The sequence below is a fragment of the Taudactylus pleione genome, unplaced genomic scaffold, assembly GCF_031769625.1.
Source record: "Taudactylus pleione unplaced genomic scaffold, aTauple2 ptg000985l, whole genome shotgun sequence".
NCBI lineage: Eukaryota > Metazoa > Chordata > Amphibia > Anura > Myobatrachidae > Taudactylus > Taudactylus pleione.
This window is the reverse complement of record NW_028285386.1, coordinates 736438-757500: the sequence shown is the minus strand read 5'-3', so window position 1 is coordinate 757500 and position 21063 is coordinate 736438. Positions and strand designations below refer to the sequence as shown.

At 45.6% G+C, this 21063-nt stretch overlaps 1 protein-coding gene across 2 annotated transcripts in view; it reads right to left on the bottom strand.

The window, feature by feature from the left end:
• CCDC9B (coiled-coil domain containing 9B) overlaps positions 1-21063 on the bottom strand; it is a 266763-nt gene that overhangs the window by 187367 nt on the left and 58333 nt on the right. For both annotated transcript variants that reach the window (XM_088460793.1, XM_088460794.1), the window contains exon 3: positions 13275-13317. In XM_088460793.1, coding sequence (XP_088316919.1) covers positions 13275-13317 — 43 coding nt within the window. The remainder of the gene's footprint in view (positions 1-13274; positions 13318-21063) is intronic.

The window sequence follows — 21063 nt, the reverse complement described above, 5'->3', positions numbered from 1 at the left end:
ACCCGAGGCCGTCTATGCACCCATATAAAGGAGGATAGCATACTGTCCAGTTTACGGAACACTGAGGCAGGGATAAACACTGGGGACTGCTGTAGTATATACAATATTTTAGGTTGTACTATCATCTTAATTAGACTGATCCTGCCTGTAAACATAAGGGGCAATTTATTCCAAGTTTTTATTTTGACTTTTAGGTAGTCAAATAGGGGTTCCAGATTAAGCCTTATATAGTCATATGGGGAGTTTGTAATACAGATGCCCAAATATTTAAACTGGGATACCCATTTCAGGGGGAGAGATATGGGAGAAGGTAAAGAGGGTTGTCCTCTAAGAGGGAGGATAAAGGATTTATTCCAATTGATTTTTAACCCAGAATAAGCACCATATAGATTAATAACCTGTAGAGCTGTAGGCATAGCCTCTAGATAGTTAGTTAAAAATAAAAGTAAATAGTCGGCGTACAGTATAAAGCCACAGTATCTGTTCTGGTGCCTAATTGAAGGCCCACAATCTTAGAGTGCTACCTTAATACACAAGCAAGAGGCTCAATTGCCAACGCAAAAAGGGCCGGGGACAGTGGACAGCCCTGCCTCGTACCCCTTTCTAATAAGAAGGATGAGGAAATAAATCCACAGCTGAACCCACCGTAGGTATACAAGTCCAAAGCCCATACATTTCATGACCCTCCCATAGGAACGGCCACTCCACAGAATCAAAGCCTTAGCTGCGTCCAAAGACACAATGACTGAGGAGGACTCGTCCCCATGAGAGGCATGAACATGAGTAAACAGACGTGTCACATTTATGGAAGTGGACTTGCCCGGCATAAAGCCAGACTGGTCTGAGTGGACCACAGAGTTGATGACATGATTTAGTCTTAAAGACAGAATTTTGGCCAGGATTTTTACGTCCGTTGGAATTAAAGAAATACGAGTCCGGGAGCCTGGGATCCTTATCTGGTTTTAATAATACGATAATTAGTGCTTCTGACATAGACAGCGTAAGGGAATTAAATTCAAACCGGTCATTATATAGCTCTAATAGTTTAGGGACAAATACTTTGGCGTGCTTTTTATAGACCTCTACTGGGATACCGGCTGTACCCAGTGCTTTACCCCCAGGGAAGGAATCAATTGCCCCCTCCACCTTCTCTGCGGTCAGTGGAGCGTCAAGAAAAGTTTTAGCCTCTGAGGCAAGGCTTTGCAGACTAATTGATGTAATACAGGGGTTCTCAAACTTTTTTGCTTTGAGACCCCGTCTAACAATAAAAATTATCACAGGACCCTAGCAAGTTACTGCAGAATGATTGCCACACGTGTGGTCAGCAGACCCCTCATGCACAGTAGCACTATGGAGACACAAAACTGAAGTGAGGTATCTGCTAATGCAGGGGCAGAACTATGGGAGACAATGGAGGCGCCTCCTCTATTGCCCACAATATAGTCACCCCACTTAAGGCTATTCTATATTAGTGTATTTGTGCATAAGAGATAGATAGATAGATAGATAGATAGATAGATAGATAGATAGATAGATAGATAGATAGATAGATAGATAGATATGCACCACATTTATTTTCCCTTTTGTTTTAGGGGGGCACCAAATTATAACTTGCCTCCGGGCATCTGGTATGAACTTACGCCACTGCGCTAATGCGATCATTTCATTTAGACATTGCAGGGATGAGCTCCTTTCGAAGCCCCTGTCCTTGCAAGGTGAGGCAGAGAGTAACTGGGGAGACAGTTGGTGACTGGGGAGGCAAAGGGTGATGTAGGAGGCAGTGGATAACAGGGAGAAGCTGTGGTTGACAGGGAGAAACAGTGGGTGATGGTGGCATGAAAAACCAGAGGGTGACTGGGGAGGCAATAGGTGACATAGGAGGCAGTGGCAAATCGGGAGAAGCAGTGGATGACAGGGGGTAGGCAGAGGGTGTCGGATGACGGAGAGGCAGTGGGTGGCAGGGAGAAGCAAAGGATGGTAGTGGGTGAGGGGAAGGCAGTGGGTTGCAGCGAGAAGCAGTGGGTGACGGGGAGGAAGTGGGTGAAAGAGAGAAGCAGTGGGTGGCAAGGGGCAGCAAAGGGTCAGGGAAGACAGTGGGTGACTGGGGAGGCAAAGGGTGACATAGGAGGCAGTGGGTAACAGGGAGAATGAGTGGCTCACATGGGGAGAGACAGAGGGTGGCATGGGGTGACTTGATGACAGGGAGAGACAGAGGGTGATAGGGGGGAGGCAGATCATGGCATGGAAAGGCAGAGTGACTGGGGAGGCAATAGGTGACATAGGAGGCAGTGAGTAATAGGTAGAAGCAGTGGGTGACAGGGGGGAGGCAGAGGGTGTTGGTGGGTGACGGAGAGGCAGTGGTGGCAGGGAGAAGCAGAGGATGGCAGTGGGTGACAGGAGGCGACAGTGGGTGGCAAGGAACAGCAAAGGGTGGCAGGATAGAAAGTGAGTGACTGGGGAGGTAGTGGGAGGCTAAGGGTGACATAGGACACAGTGGGTAACAGGGAGAACCAGTGTGTAACAGGAGGAGGTAGTAGATGAGAAAGATAGATGGTGCAGTGTGTTTCAAGGGGAGTCAGTGGATGACAAGGGGGAGGCAATGGGCTTTTAATATTTTTTTTTTCTGTTCCCTCCTCCAGTTCCCACACTGTGTGCTCCCCTGTTCCCCCATATGGTCTGTGCTCAGCACTCCCCTCATTCCTCCTCCTGCTGAAGTTTCTTCTCCCTACACAGCAATCAACACACATTCTGTGTCCTCCCACCCTGGTAGCAGCGGTCCCCCAGGCTGCACTTACTTAACAACATCTGCACAGACTGCAGAGAGAGTCTGGCAGCTGGCTCCTCTGAGTCCGTCTGCTGCTGAGGCATTCTGCCTGTGTGTCAGTTTCTGCTGCTGGGCAGGAGGACAAGAGAAGCTGAGCACTGGGGTGGGACGGGGCTGCCTGATGACTCCTCAGATCTCTCAGGCAGTGATCCGAGGAGTCTTAAATAACAGACAGTTAAACTGGTTTCACTCTCCTCAGAGGGGTCATCAACCTCACCCCATGTGAGTCGCGACCCCAAGCTGAGATGGCCGCGACCCACAGTTTGAGAACTGCTGATGTAATATATGCGCGTAAATCCCCCAAATTACATGACAAATGGGACCTATAGTGATAGACGTGGCCACCTCTCCATCCCCACCCACAATCTCTGAAATGGTATTAACAGGTCGGATGGACTGGAGCAATCTTGCCAGATAGCTACCTGGTTTATCAGCATAAACATAATGGGAATTAGCACTAAATTGGAGTTGGCGATTAGTTCTATCCAATAAATGGGCAGACCATGCCTCCTGAGCAGCCAGCCATTTAATTCGAAAAGCATCAAGCCCGTCTTGTAGAAATTGTAGTTCAGAATCTCTACAAGTGTATTCCAAATCAACCTCCCTGTCTCTATAATATTTTTTAAATTCGGCAACCCTTCTCAATAAAGTCCCTTTCATGAAAGCCTTAAATAAATCCCAAATCACGTCAGATTTAGCAGACCCAATGTTATCTCCAAAATAGCCTGACCAAAGTGCCTCAAGCTCAGACCCTGCCCCCATCTGCATCAACCAGGAGGGATGCAGCTTCCAGAATTTCTGTCCTCTCGACCCACCCAAATCTAATCCCATTACTAATGGAGAGTGGTCTGACACCCCTCTAGTCATATACTCAATTTTAGTTATTATAGAGACCAGGCCGGGTGAGACCAGGGCCATATCAATCCTTGAATAAGAGTTATATGAGGAGGAGAAATATGTGAATTGGCGTACTTCAGGATGCTTTTTGCGCCAGGCATCAATCCAACCTAATCCTTCGATAAACCTTGCGAAACTAGTATTAGTCAACACCTGAGTATCAGGTGTCTGCCGCCACCTGTCCAGATACCCATTCATAATGTTGTTAAAGTCCCCCAGGCATATAACATGAGTGTTAGGGGAGTCAGCAATAAATCCAGTAGATAGTTTTAATACATCGTAACTAAACGGAGGAGGGATATAAACTACCAACAAGAAAAGCGGAGTGGATAGAATTTTACAGTCTAGAAATACAAACCTCCCATATATATCAGTTTGGACTCTATTCAGTACAAAAGGCAAATTTTTATTTATAAGTACTGACACTCCCCTAGAGGAAGTGGTGTGGGAGGCATGATATGCCCATCCCAGCCAAGGACGTTTTAACGATAAAACTGCTGCCCACCAAGTGGGTTTCCGTCAGACAAGCAATAGCCGGACAATATTTTTTAAGGAGTCTAAGAATTAGAGACCGCTTAATCTTGTCATTAGCCCCGCGGACATTCCATGTCAATAAATTCAGCATTATCGTTAAGTATCAGGTATATTTATCAAACGTAAAACCAGGCCCAGACCAAACCCTCCATCCAAAATACTATGATCACGTAAAAAACAGTACATTGCAGGCAAAAATAAAAAATACCATACATACCCTAGCAAACCCCCAGTAACTGCCCCCCTCCCTGTATACCACCCCAATTGTTGGCATACCTAATCCCGAAATACAACCTAACATTAGCTACCCACTATGCCGTAGAACCCAGTTAAGTGATGGAGCAACAGAAAACAAAAGCCACCAAGGCAATGAGGCTCTCCAACATATTTAAGACCATTAGAACATGACATAGAATTTCTCAGAAGCCAGTGCATTACCATCTAAAATGTATAATCAAATATATAGGAGGAGGAAGCTGCTGCAATTTACATGTAGCTGTATGACAGTCAACGTTACCCGAATAGGTACAAAATACATATAACTGTGTACCTACAGTGTAAAAAAAAAAAACAGCACTGCAAAATAGGAAGAAAAGTAGCCCGACTGCGGGTGACCAAAAACAGACATATCAATCAGGAGCTAGCTGTCTGGCGCCAGGTGCCCTGTGATCCAACCTTTCTGCAGCCTCCCGAGGGGTAACAAACAAATTTGGATTCACCATCGACCACAGCTGTCAATTTAGATGGAAACAGCATGGCATACTGTATATTCATTTCACAAAGACATCTTTTGAAAGGGATGAATTTAGCCCTATCCTTCTGTACATCAGCGGCGAAATCTGGAAACACAGATACTTTCACATCATGACGTTCCAGTGGACTCTTCACCCTAGCCATGCGGAGTACAGAGTCTCGGTCAAAGAAATGCAAGAATTTTGCTATGAAGGTGCGCGGAGGGGCACCAGGAATCATCGGGCTAGCAGGAACTCGATGCGCTCTTTCTACTGCAAATTGAGCAGAGAAGGAATCCCGACCAAACGTATCCACAAGCCATTTTTCCAAAAAGGCCTCGGGGGACGACCCTTCCTCTTTTTCCAGTAATCCAACACTGTCCCAACTCTCGCGCAGACACGCTGCAGATCCTGATGTACAAAGGATAAGTCAGCTAGTACTTTCCCAATTTTATCAGACAGCCTCTACTCACTTGAGTTGACTGCCTCTAGGACCTGTTGAAGGGTCACCTCTGATGTCGTTGAGATGGAGGAAGGTTGGGAGTCCCAAGGGGGCAGCTGATCAGCCTTAGCCGGTGAAGGGGGACCCCTGGAATCATCACTGGAAGGGGGCTGAGGGGTGGAGGATCTTGAAAAAAACGCTCCAATTTAGCTGCTGCTGCAGCAGCATGGCCTGATTTATCCATGTTGGCAGGTGAAGGGTTATATATCTTGCAATCTTCCAAGCCACCAGCAGGGGGCCTTCAAGAAGAAGGGAGCGCAGCAGTGTATTCCACCAGTAATGGCCGCCACCCCCGCAGGAATCAGCTCCAAACAGCCAGGGAGCAGAGGCAGACCAGACCAACCAGACAGATAGATAGATATGGACGCGGCAACAGAGTTTACAGGTGGGAAGCACAGGGCTAACGGAGGTGCTAATCCCCGCAGCGTGTCAGCGCTCACAGCCAGACACCGATGGCACCACATGCACAGCCCCACTTCCGACTGAGATCTCACAGATGGCACCTGAGCCGCGCGCCTGTCACTGACGCCCGCAACCCGGATCACTGGAGTCCTGTACTGCAGGGGAAGGTGAGTCACCCCACCGGAGCTGATCTTATGGTCACAGGAGTTAGTGCTGGAGAGCCTGCAGATTGTGCGTCCAGCTACATCGCCGCCATGGCCACGCCCCGCTGTAAAATCGCGTGCATGTGTGTTTTAATAAACGTACTTTCCATGGTGTATGTGTTCTGTGGTTTTTTTAATATTGCTTCTGTTATAGAACTACAGGTACCAGCGGACCCGTAATGGCCCGCATGCTGGTACTTGTGGTTCTCCAAGTAACAGCATGCGAGGGAGGCTTGCTGGGACCTGTAGTTCCACAGTAAAATACAATATTTTTAACACTTTCAAATGCACTACACTATCAACACGGCACCAACCGCTCCAGGGGTGCCAGGAATAGCCTAGGCCTGGGGTGCCCTGGATAGAGGGACCTCCAACTCCCCAGGGATCCCTGGCCTTGGCTAACTAGTGGTCAGGGGAAATGCTTTGGCCGGGGGACCCGGTGAAAGGGTTACCTTGGCTGAGGCATTACCCCCTTCCCGCTAGAAAAAGTTTTGTGCTGGTTCTGGAATTTACAGGGGAATCCTACACATTTTTTGCCCCTGTATTTACAGAACCAGGACTGAATCAAAAGACCAGTGCTGGTTGCGATAAATACAGGGGACCCTTACGTCTTTTGTCCCCTGTATTTAGCACAACCAGCACTGGGTCTCCAAAGCCCAGTGCTGGTTGTTCTTTTGAGGGGTGGGCACGCCGTTTTTCTTCTATTTTAACAGGTAAGTGTTAGCAAATACGCGCTATAGCGCGCATTTTACCCGATATCGGGCACTGGGCACTCACTTTTTTAAAGTACCCGGGTCCCCGGGGACGCGCTGTGCTGTGGCCAATCCCTGACAGCTGGCTGCAGCACAGCGCGTCCCCCTGCAGAGACAGACTTAACGCTGTCTGTTAGAGCAGCCAATGAGAGTCAGATAGACTCTCATTGGCTGCTGCTGTGGAAAGCCGTGCTGGGATCAAGTGTCTGATCCCAGCATCGGCAAAGCGTCCGTGCCCGGCGCTGGGACAGTGTTTGTTCCCAGCGCCGGTTAAGCCACCGCGGCGGGTACCTGGTGAAGGGACCGCCTGGTCCCTTCCACCAGTGGCGGCGAGAGAAGCTTGGCTCCGGATATGAGCTGAGCGGAGCTCGCTGCCTGGAAGCCAAGTTGCGGCGGCGGTGGTTTGGCACTGGCCGCGAGCTTTTGGCTCACGTCCAGCAGCCAATAGGAGGCAGACGTGACGAGCCAATCGCGGCTCGTCGCGTCATATCCCCGCCCACTCACGGCGTCTTGAATAGACGCTGCTGAGCGGGAACGTTCAGTCCATCGGCGGAGGGGAGGAGCGAAGACCTCCCAAAGACAAGTGAAAAGCGGTGCGGCAACAGTATCGGCGGCCGCGCAAGAAGGAAGATGCGGCGCCGCTTGCCAGGACGGGCCAGCGGCAGAAGACTGAAGCTGAGGACTGCGGGGGAGGAAAGTAAAAGAGCTATCAAAGCTCCCACCCGCAGCCTCTTCCACCGTGAGGGTAGGCGGCCATGGGCCACCGTTATTTAACCCTCCCTAGACCACCAGGGTTGTCAGGCACTAGGCCCGTGGCATAAATTCAGGCAACAGGCCTGTAGGTATATAGGTGGGCATAAGGCACGGGCTACATAGGGGGAATTAGGCCCAATTGAAGGTATCTGCCCCCCCAAATAGGTGTGTGCCCAGGTCACTAAAGGGTAAATAGGTGTGTCCCCAGTAGTTGACCCACCAATTTGCCCTTTAGTGACCTGGGCCTAATGCCAAAGTCACTACTATTTGAGGGACAGCTACCTCCACTGCATAGGGGGCCTGAGAGGCATATGGGGGACTCCTGTGGGTACTGCAGAGGGTAACTACTACTGGGGGCACTGCAGAGGGGAACTACTACTGGAGGCACTGCAGAGGGGGGCTACTACTGGAGGCACTGCAGAGGGGGGCTACTACTGGAGGCACTGCAGAGGGGGGCTACTACTGGAGGCACTGCAGAGGGGGGCTACTACTGGAGGCACTGCAGAGGGGGGCTACTACTGGAGGCACTGCAGAGGGGGGCTACTACTGGAGGCACTGCAGAGGGGGGCTACTACTGGAGGCACTGCAGAGGGGGACTACTACTGGGGGTACTGCATAGGGGGACTACTACTGGGGGCACTGCATAGGGGGACTAAAGGGCATAAATGTGTAGCATAATGTGTAAAGGCTGGGCATTGCTGTGTGGCATTATGTGTAAAGGCTGGGCGTTGCTGTGTGGCATAATGTGTAAAGGCCGGGCATTGCTGTGTGGCATAATGTGTAAAGGCCGGGCATTAATGTATGGCATAATGTGTGAAGGCTGCGCATCGCTGTGTGGCATAATGTGTAAAGGGAATTAATGTGTGGCATAATGTGTAAAGACCGGGCATTTATCTTTTGATAAATATGCCTATTACCTAAAGCGTTATTCACAGGCTAACCATACTATCACTTAAAACGGGTCTCCTGAGTTAATTACAAAGGTTCTGTGACTGGCTGACTTCATGCCTGGATTTCACCTGGTTTTAATGAGCCACAGAACCTGTGTAATCCATAAGTGTCCCAGTTTAAAGTGATGATATGGTAAAACTACTTATTCACTATGGGTTTTGTGAACAGACATGTCATATTACCTGAAAGATCGCGGAGGCATTAAAACATGCATTCAAGGGGCTTGTGGGGATATCTGATGCTGTTGGGGGTATCAGATCTGCATTTTAGGGGCATTTGGGGAGGTCTGAGGCATATGGGGAGCTCTAAAGCATAAAATATGATGGGACCCAGAAATGGTCAGGTAGGACCCCATTTTTTTGAAGTGGTGGGACCCTGGGACCCACAAATTTTGTCACTCACAGCGATCACTGCAGGTTTTATTTATTTTTAAACACAATGCACAGACTGGTCTCACTAACCTCGCCCGTGCATCTGTGTCTGACATACAGATGCATGTAGCACGGATCTCCCTGTGTCTCCCTACATGTATCTGTGTCGTGCATGACAATTCTGTGTGCGTACACATGGAACGATGTCATGCAAATCGTGAACGAGAGTCGTTGATGTTTCTGCATGTTCAAAAGATCAGTGACTACAACCAACGACCCGTGGTAGTGCGCATCGAACCGTGGTCATGGCCGGCACATTTATAAACGATAGGTTGTTAAATTCGGTTGGAAACGGCCATATCGTTTAAGAAATCGTACCGTGTGTGGGTGCCTGCGGACCGACCCTCAAGATACATCAATCTGAGAATCGACGCCCGTGACTTTTACAGGTTACCTCAGCACGTGTTGTTAACTAAACATGGTAACTGCCACGAGCAGAAGAAAAATTGAATGCTAAAGCATAAGGCGAGCTTCTGCTCTCGCCTGCATACACAATTATCAATTCTTGGTAAAAATAGTTAACATGAGCCATATGAGGCCTTGGGTCATAAAAAAAACAGATCCAGAACTAGAATTCATGTTTAATTCAAGAATATCTTTAAAGCTTATGTACAAAAAGTTACAAAGAATATAATAATGCTAAAAGGAATCACACCGTTACTTACAATTTCCAGAAAATAAAACAACAAACTAGGGAAACAAACCACTCAAACTACGTTGGATTAAATGGTTCTGGGATGAGGCCTTCCCATTGACAAATTAGGGATCACCTGTATCCTTAGACAGCCTCGCGCAGAATGAACAATGGCGTAGGGTTGAGTCACATATTTATGTCTGCTTTTCCAGACACCCCCTCACCCCCCTCCCTGGGGTGATTTTAACCCTTTTCAGCTCAGAGTGGATTGTTCAGCTGGCTGAAACTCAGTGTTTCCTGACCACATGATCAGGAGTTCTTTAATTACACATCCAGCTCTTTTTGAAGTTGGGAAGCAGGCTGCGACTAGGTGACGAAATTCACACCTGCAGCGACAGTGACTCCCTATGTAAACAACTATTTCTTGTTCACTGTCCCCAAACCGAACACAGGGCTCTTAATGAATGTTATCAAGGGTCTGGCCAGCTGTCCTATAATTTCCACAGACATATTAATTTCATGCCCTATACAGCGAGACAGGATTATGGCCAACTCAGGAAGACAGACCTTCCTATAACCTCTCTTGCCCAGCTTCAAAAAGGCTTGTCATCTTTCCACACACAAATGACACTACATAAATATACAAGGGAAAATTACATGTTTTTACCAACACAATATCATGTGCAGTTAATGCCCATGCTGATGTGAAATGAGCTTTCCCGTTACACTCAGCATCTCCCCAAGTCACCATGGGGAGCAGCGTCTCCGCATCCAATCGCTGCCTGAGACCTCTGCCTCCCGGTCATGTGATGCCGCCGGGCTCTCTTTCCCACGGATCTCTGAGTGTTCAGCTCCATTTTGAGACGAGGCTGTGTTCTGATCCCATGAGGCAGCTCCGAATTGAAAGGTTGTGACCTCAGTAAATAGCTCCATATTGAGAGGTTGTGATCCTGTGCTGACAAGACCATTAATAATCTTGTGTCCTGGCGCCTGCAGAAAGCCTGTAGAGGCATCTAAATTAACTACATCAGCGCCATCTCTCTTCCCCAGTGACACAGAGCGCTCTCTGCTGCAATCTACCCTTGCCCCCTCCCAACCCCCAGAACTGCCTGCCCTTAGCCCCCTCCTTGCCTCCCAGCATTGCTGCAACTGCTGTCTGCACTTACTCCTCCTACCCACAAGCACTGCCTTCCCTTACTCCCCTCAACCCCCATGCTCTACCCCAACTTCCCTGCTGCTTACCCTTAACTCCCTCTACCCCAACTGCTACCCACCCCCAGCACTGTCCCAAATGTTGCCTGCCCTCAGCCACCATAATAGGAGATGGGATCCAGAAATAGTGGTGTAGGACTCCAATTTTTTAAAGTAAGGTCCCTGGGAGCCACATTTTTTCGCTCATTATATTAGCCAATCTTGTGATCTGCAATGGATTGCAACAACCATCGTATATTGTGTACACCCAATGTATCATTTGATTAATTGTGTGGTCGCATCTTCTCATCTAATGTGCTGCACATCAGATGGGACGATGGAATGTACAATGCGATTTGCTAACAGTAATACTGCAACAATATCTATATTGTGCAGTCGTACAGAGAATCATGCAGTTTCTACGCTGGCACGATATATATAGTTACATCATATTGTCTCATTGCAAGATCGCTAGAACGTTCAGCTGTACATCTAGCTTTAGACCACAGGTTCTCAAAATCGGTCCTCAGGACCCTAAACAGTGCATGTTTTCCAGGTCTCCTCACAGAATCACAAGTGAAATAATTAACTCTTGTCAGTGAGTAATGAGTGTGCACCTGCTAGGTAACCTGGAAAACGTGACCTGTGTGGGGTCCCGAAGACAGAGTTGAGAACCTCTGCTTTAGACTATGTCTACAATAAATTCACCAATGACCTTCTAACAGCAGTCTCATTGAAATGTTGGGGGCAGACAATATAAAAGATAACCAGTGTATCTTCTCTTGGCAAAAGTAGACAAGCCTCTCTCCATGTGCTACCATGCAAAACAGGTTTGTCAGTCCTGGCTCAAAAAAAGTCCTTCCCAGCAGTAACAACATATTATTACTATGAATGTTCAGTTCACGCCTGCAGAGGAGGAACATGACTACATACAAGAGACTTGAGGTGACTCCATAACAAAAATATGTAGAATCTGCAAGGATAAACTAAATTAAAGTGCTTCCCCTGAGGTGTTATTGTATGCTCTCATGGTGGAATTATGGCCTAGGTTAGATAACCACCAGTGCATGCATTATGCTTTTTTCACTCGTTATGTAAAAAAAAAATACGATAATAATTGGTCCAAAAAACCTTAACCATTTGCATTTTTCCATACTTAGCTTCTCAGAACGCTACTTATTCCATGTCTCTGCTTCCACACACTTATACTGTTAGTATTAATTTTGTCCATTAACAAAACGTATCTCAAATCACCATGAGGTTATGGCAGACATCTCTTCAGACAAAAAGTGATACCAACACAAAACAAATATCTAGTCCACGTGATTGTTCCATTTATTGATTGCTTTGTTGAACATGTGTTCCAATGCTGAGCAATTCAATCCACTTGTGAGCATCCTCTGGATGCCGAAATACAAACCTGGCCTCTGCCACTCCTGTGATGCTGTATTTCCAATGAAAGATCAGAGAATACTAAAACTGCCACATTGTGACAGGCAAGTGGGCATTCAGTCTGTACAATCCTCAGGGTATTATCAAAATCATTATATTGCAGGATACAGTTATGAACTTGGGAGGAGGCTTATGTAAAATGTGGTGTCCATCAATTGAGAATATGGGAACTCTCTCACAGTCATATGGTGCAGGTGATTTAACTGGCCACTTCTAGGATTCAATTGAGGCTGCAATGTCTTTAATTGAATATATACAGTTTTTTTTTTTATTATTATTATTTTTATGCACCATAGTGGCAGCTGAGAGTTATCACATCTTACAGTTTCATGGTGTGAAGGCAATTTCTTGCATTGACAACTGCCTTACTTGAAAAAAGCGTGACATCGATATACTGGCACCATCCTCTTGCCCAAAAAGATGCATCAAATGGGGGAATTTAATTAGCCTGAGGATTTTGGCTCCCGGTTGAAAAGCCTGGAGCTATTCAATTACTTCCAGTGGTAAGCCTCGAGGGTGCGCTCATTAAGTGCAGCATTGGCACAGTAATTGCATAGCTCCGGGCACATAACCTGGAGTTTATAGCCTTACTGCATGTTATCCGCAAGATATAATTTAATTGCTCCAGGCCAAGCATGCCAGGAGATATAACCCTGCTGTAAGTTCCACGGATAATTGAGTTCCCCTCATAGTCTCTTGGAGAAATTGCTATCAGGAACAAATCACCTACTGCCTATTATTTTAGTAAATGTACTATATAAATGCTAGCTAGAAGCCGATTGGTTGCGATGGGCAATTTCTCCACTTGCCCACTCTTTAGAAGATTTAATACATCACCTCCAAAGTGTAAGCTCCTCTTCAGTATCATTACTGCACTAGACAGATGCCATAATCCCTTATTAGTGCTCCTGCTACTCATAGGTAACTACTAAACATGTGCTATAATCCAGCAAGCCTTTTATACATGGCCAATGTTACACCCCACCATGGTATCATATATTTATTACTGTCACTTACCTTTTGCTCTCCATCCCCCATTGAAAAATATTCAGATTCCACACTAAGAAAAAAAATATTGTAAATGAAATGCTATTATTTTCCTTTATATAGCTCACAAAATTTACACAGTCCTATATACACAATCTTTCTACAATTCCCTCCTCATTTATCTGTCCTATCAAGCAAATTTACTTTTTACAAGTTTCTCAAGGTCATTGTTAGCCAGTTCAATAATACACAGGACTCCATCTTTTTCTAACAACCAATGAAAGGTTTTACAACCAGCAAAAGTAAATTTAGGCTCAGTATGAAGGGGGTATGATACACTTTTCATAACTAGGTGTGTTTCACCTTCAATGGGGGAAATTCAATTCAAAGCGATGTGCCGTTAGCCATAACGGCGATGCCTAGCTGTGCACATATCAGCCATTTACAGTGGTGCTGACAATGCAAATTTTACCTTGCACCTTTACGTATTAGTGAATTCCCCTCAATGCATGTTTACATTTGGTCATGGAACATTTTAATATTGCCTTGGCTGATCAGGAAGGGGCTGCTACCGAAGTACACAGGAGACAGGAATAATGGACAACCTGAGGTTTTTAGATTTTTACAAACACACTTGAACAAGATGTCCAAGCTTAGCAAGGATAAATCTGCTCGGGATTCATTTAACAGCAAAAGATCTTGAATATTGTGTACACATCTACAGAAACTCGACGTTCAAAATACGACAGCTAAAATGCAGAATGACTACATAAGGGTTAGGCCACATGTGGGAGCAGAGGGCTAGGTGCATTACTCACTGCTGGAAGACGTCACCTGACCGCCAGACCAAGAAGACACTACCAGAGGCCCGCTGCCAGGTAAGTGATCGCTGCACCACCCCCATGTTGTTTGTTACAATACATTTTACAAGATTAAAAAGAAAAAGGGGTGAGAATTACTGTATAAAAAGCATTACTAACAGAGCACCAGTAGGAGTCTTTGTGATCATCATACTGTATTGTGCTTAAATTTATCATTAAAGGCTTACTGACTACATTTGCAAATACATATTTCTATTTTGAAAAGTGAATATAATGCAAGAGATGTAGATAAGTTAAAATGGCATCTACAGGATCACTGCCCTTATGCCATTCTGTATACTAGAAGCCAAAGTAAAATCGGACAACATGAAACTACAAGAAATTTGCTGAAGTGAAAACGCACATGTTCCCTCCTGTATAACCCTTTGCTGAGGAGTGCTATCTACAGTATGCTGCATTGCTCTCTTCAGGAATAGTAACTCCAAGTGTAGAGCTGAACAGCATTTTCATGTCAGAACTTAGATGTTACAGGGCAATCCAGGGAAATTCTTAAAGTACAGTAACAACCATATTAAAACAGACTGAAATAACAAAAAGGTAAAAAAAGGAAGGAGTTACGTTGTTTCTAAAAACCCACAACAAAGTGCCAAAACGTTCAGCCTATAAAATACCATCCAAGAAAATGTTGACACTTTTTGAACAAAACTATTGGCATGTAAGCAAATGGGGTACACAGCCCACACAGGAACACTCACAGTTTTGTGCATATTGGGACAGCAAGTGCAAGGGAAGCTGGGTGGATTCCAAAGCGGAGCTGAGGCAGGAGGGACAGCAGACAGCTCTGCTCTGGTTGCATAGAGTACAAGATCATGTTTTCATTACAAAGACCTTTTCTGGGCTTCAAGCCAAGTCCACAGGCAGCCTAATATACTGACCAGACACAGATTACCACTAGGTTCTGCCAGCATTTACTTTTTACAACGGCTGTACAGTACTTGTGCACCAGAAAAATCACTATCCCCAATTAATCAGAATAATTAGGCAAAAAAACAGTTAAAGGGATGAAATGCGTTAGAATAGTCCGTTCTAGACATACCATCATTATTTTGGCAGGCATGACTGAAGCACATAATTTCAAAAAGCGTACCAACTACAATGGGGGGTTGGTGCAAAACCTCGTAAATATCAGCCACTTACAGTAATGATAGCGTTCATGCTTGGCTGTCTTAGCGGTGCACCAAGCCCTGTCCAATTTTAAAACTCTAAAATGCGCCCTGCCCTTATGGAGCCTGATGCCGGCGGGCCACCTCCCGCTGAGCCTCTCCTTGTCCCCTAATCCGGTGCAGTCTCACATAAACAATGTGCAATTTAGACATGAGCTACAACAATTGAATCACCCCCATAGGGACAGATTCTGAGTTGGGAGAAAAGCAAAAAGAGCAGTGATCGCATATACGTGCTATAGTGCGTATTTTACACGAAAATGAGGACTCACTGTTGCAGAATGGGTGGGACCCCAGCGACATGCTCCACTGCAGCCATTCCCCTGGCTCCTGATCAAATGATTGATGTCTCCCTGGCCCGGCCAGGAAAGACTATAAAAAGCGGTGGTGGGGCCAGCCCTTTAGCGCCTTTCCTTGATGGTGCAGCACCCGGCACTACAGGAAAAGACGGCCCCGGGCACACAGCCGGAGAGGACGGCCCCGACACCCGGCGGGAGAGGACGCTAGCTGAAATCCCTGATCTAGATGATTATTCAAGTAAATTTATTAAGCGGGTAGCGGGTGGTTTTGTGCGGCGGCAGATGGGGGTGCTGCAGGTTAATGGGTGGCTTTTTGGTGCTACGGCGGGTTGGGGGGACTGTGGATAACTTCCTGCGGTTGCTGCTGCTAACAGTAAAGAGGGACGGGCAGCCAAAATGGTGTATGTTTGGCAAACAATATAGGTGGTGGCGGCTGGGGGAGGGCATCTGCTGCTACTACTTTAAGTTGTTCTTCTATCTACACTTACCTCCTCTCTAGCTCCAGCACTGCCTGCCCCTAACCTCTTTCTTGCCTCCAGTACTGCCCCAGCTGCCATCTACCCTTGCCCCCTCCCTACCGAAAAGCACTGCCTGCAATTACGCCCCTCTACTCCCAGCCCTTCCCCAGCTTATCCCTGCCTTTACCCCGGATCTCTACCCCAACTGCTGCTTGCCCTTCACCCCCTCTGCCTGCCCTCACCCCCCAAAATATGCAATGGGACCCAGAAACAGTGGAGTAGGACCCCAATTTTTTTTTAAATGAGGTGTCCCTGGGAATTTTTTCGCGCAGCATGATCACTAAAGAGCAAGTAAGTTTGCACCAGGAGAAACCATGCTGCACTACAGGTGGGGCAGATTTAAAATACGCAGAGATTTAGATTCGGGAAGGGCATGTCCAAACTCTAATTTAAATTGCAGTATAATGCTGGGCATCCACTATACAATTTTCTGTCAGATATCTGTCCAATCTGGCTGGTTGGAATGAAAACCTGGTAATGTATGGGCACAAATGACAGTCGTCGATTTGCTCACAAACACTGGAAAATAGCCAAAAATGGACAGACAGACTGGTTAAAACACACAAATGTAACCAATTTGAACTTTGTTTTTTGTCCTTTTTTCAGTGTTTAAAACCATATGATCGACTGTCATTTGCTCCCATACATTACCAGGTTTTCATTCCAACCAGGCACAGAAACAGACAAATCTCAGGTGCACAACTCCAAATTATTGATAATATATAAATGCAATAACATTTTGCAATCAATAGAGGTTTTTAGCATAATCATGGCCAAGCTTATGGGCCTACCCACCATATCCAGGTAACCTCTTTAGGGTAGGTCCCAAACATACTAGGGTTCAAATCCAGAGCGCAGGACCCCCCAAAATGGCCCAGCTACGCTACCCCAGGGCACCGCCATAGTAAGAAAAGTGCAGTGTAAAGAGATAGTTAAGAGCAGCTACAGCTGCATATAAAGAATGAAAATAAAAAAGTGAAGTACATGTATATTAAACACACAGTGAAGGGTTAAAATGTGTTATAATGTGGTGCCCTGAAACAGATCAACCAAAGCAATCCAGGGGGGACCCACTCCCCAAAAATGAACCAAAGAAGTTGCACTACAGTATATAACTTGTAGGACTTACCTAGAATTGTGCCTAATACCAGTGTGCATATACATTACCAAACTCCATGCTTTTAAACCAATGAGGGTGCTAATCCAGACTGAGGGCGTCTCCTTTCCCTCAGAAGTGCAATAAAGCACATTAAATGGAGTATATGGGAAAGATTGCCTGGACTGCACAACCTGAATATAAATATATAATGGGAGGTGCTACCTGATGAGACTAATTGCAGGCACAGATACAGACAAATCTCAGGTGCACAATTCTATTAGGCACAATTCTAGGTAAGTCCTACAAGTTATATACTGTAGTGCAACTTTGGTTCATTTTTGGGGCGTGGGTCACCCTGGATTGCTTTGGTTGATCTGTTTCAGGGCACCGCATTATAACACATTTTTCTTTTATAACACATTTTAACCCTTCACTGTGTGTTTAATATAGATGTACTTCACTGTTTTATTTTCATTCTTTATATGCAGCTGTAACTGCTCTTAACACCTTAGGTCAGCTGGACATGTCTCAGATGTAGCCTATGTTAATCAGCCACAGTATATCTTACTAGTCAGATCTAGAGAGCTGGGCTCGATTGAGCTGGGCATCCCATGCATGAAGTATCCTATGCATAAAGTATCAAAATGAACAGTTAAAAAACAGTTGAAAAACATCATAAAGCAGGTAATTTCTAAATGCAAACAATAACTATTTATATTCTACGGATTTTCTCTTTTTATTCTAAACCATCATGTACCAAACATTATTCATTCTTATTTCACTCCATGGCATGTTCTCTAAGGCTATTGCATCCTTTACTCTCCCTGCAGCTCACCCCTCTGTACACATTGCAGCCTCAATAATCTACTCCCCTCTTATGAACACACATGAGCTATTTACTTATCTTTCTAAATTGACCATAACATCCACAACCTGTCGCCATAAAAAACTTTCATACAAAACACAGAACTATATTTATGTCTCTCTCCTTCTACTTCTCTTAGCTGGTGACATATCACCAAATCCAGGCCCTACACACATGCCCTACTCACGGAATATAAATCCAGCAAACCTCAGACACATCACATGCCTCCCATCACCCTCCAAAACACTGAAATGTGCCTTATGGAATGCACGCTCTGTCTGCAACAAACATCCATCCATCCATGACCTCTTTATTTCTAATAACCTCAATCTTCTGCCATTAACAGAAACATGGCTCACACAAACAGACATTGCTTCCCCTGCAGCACTCTCACATGGTGGTCTACACTTCACACATACCTCCAGGCCTGGTAATAGTAAAGGAGGTGGAGTAGGAATACTACTGTCCCAATCTTTTACATACACAGTTATTCCACAGGTACTATCCCTTACATTTACATCATTTGAAGTACATTCTATTAGGACTTTCACTCCTTTCTCTCTGCGCATTGCTGCTATCTATCGTCCACCTGGACCACCCAATCAATTTCTGGAACATTTTTCTGCCTGGCTCCCTCACTTCCTATCCTCTGACATCTCCACCATCATCATGGGTGATTTCAATATCCCCATTGACAGTCCACAATCCCCTCATGCCTCCAAACTTCTCTCCTTAACATCCTCTCTTGGCCTCTCCCAATGGACTGACTCCTCTACTCATCAAGATGGCCACTGCCTTGCTCTTGTATTTACCAGACTATGCTCAGTCTCTGATTTCACTAATTCTCCTTTCCCTCTCTCAGATCATAACCTTATCACCTGCACACTCTCCTCCATTACATCAGCCTCAATGCCAAGCAAATCAACCAAACCTCCTCAAACCCGCAGAGATATTAATGCTATTAATTTTGAACAACTATCCACCTCTCTGCAACAATCACTCTTACCTATTTCTACTTTCACTTCTCCTTAGACTGCTGTATCACACCTGAACCAGACCCTAGAACTAGCCCTTGATGAAGTAGCTCCAGCTACCCATCACATTCCATGTAGACTTAGACGTCAGCCGTGGCATTCCAAATTCACAAGACACCTACAAAAACTCTCACGTAAAGTAGAACGTCAGTGGCGAAAGTCTCATACTCCAAGTGACTTCCTCACGTATAAGACAATCTACCACTCTTATCGTAATGCACTGGATAATGCCAAACAGATATATTTCCAATCTGTTATCTCTGCCCAAGCCTCTAACCCCAAGCGACTTTTTAATACATTTAAATCACTTCTTAACCCTCCATCACCCAACCCACCTGCTACTATCAGTGCACAAGATCTTGCTTCCTATTTCAAAAACAAGATTGATAATATCCGAAATGAAATGGTATGCACTTCCTCAGCCAGGGTCTTGTTCAATTCCCTACCTGAACCCAATGGCACGTTCTCATCATTTGACCCCACTAATGAAGACGAAGTAGCTACACTCTTCTCATCCTCCTACTCTACTACTTCTCCTCTTGATCCTATACCCTCACAAATCAGTAAAGCTCTGTCTCCTGTGCTCATTCCACACTTAACTAAAATCTGTAATCTATCTTTCTCTACTGGTATCTTTCCATCACTGTTCAAGCATGCAGTGATCACTCCCATTTTGAAAAAACAAAGTTCTGACCCTAACTCTCTATCAAATTACCGTCCTATCTCCCAGCTACCTTGCCCCTCCAAGCTACTGGAGAGACTTGCCTACACTCGCCTCACACACTTTCTTAACACCCACAACTTATTGGATCCACTTCAGTCAGGCATTCGTTCCCAACACTCCACTGAGACAGCACTGGATAAGGTAGTAAATGATCTGGTCACTGCCAAGGCTAAAGGCCATTATTCACTTCTAATTTTTCTAGATCTCTCAGCTGCCTTTGACACTGTTGACCACTCTTCTCATACAAACACTACAATCCATAGGTCTTCAAGACACAGCCCTTTCTTGGTTCTCATCTTACCTATCTAATCGCTCTTTCACTGTTCGCTTTTCTGATTCTACCTCCACTTCGCTACCTCTATCAGTTGGAGTACCACAAGGTTCAGTATTAGGTCCTCTGCTTTTCTCACTATATACCACCTCTCTTGGAAAACTAATCAGCTCTTTTGGTTTTCAGTATCATCTGTACGCGGACGATACTCAAATTTACCTATCCTCCCCAGATTTGTCACCATCTGTGCTGGTCCGTGTCACTGAATGTCTCTCTGCCATTTCATCTTGGATGTCATCTCGCCACCTCAAACTTAATATATCCAAAACAGAATTAATTATATTTCCACCAGCCAATAGCAGTTACCAACCTGATATCTCTATTACTGTTGACAACTCGACAATCTACCCCACCCCACAAGCTCGCTGCCTAGGTGTCATCCTTGACTCTGAACTGTCTTTTGTTCCCCACATTCAATCTGTCTCTAAATCCTGTTACATACATTTAAGAAACATAGCCAAAATTCGATCATATCTTACGCAAGACACTGCAAAAACTCTTATACACGCACTCATAATTTCCCGCATTGACTATTGCAATAGTCTCCTTATTGGTCTTCCCAAAAACAGGCTCTCCCCACTACAATCCATTTTGAATGCAGCTGCGAGGTTGATCTTTCTCACCAAACGTTCAGTGTCTGCTGATCCACTCTGTCAGTCCCTCCATTGGCTGCCGGTCTTCTACCGTATTCAATTTAAAATACTTACACTCACACATAAAGCTATTAACCAAAAGACACCAACATACATCTCTTCACTTATCTCAAAATATCTTCCAACCCGACATCTCCGTTCTGCACAAGATCTGCGTCTCTCATCCCCGCGCATTACTTGTTCCCATGCACGGTTACAGGACTTTTTTCGGGCTGCACCCACCCTGTGGAATGCCCTCCCATGCACAATAAG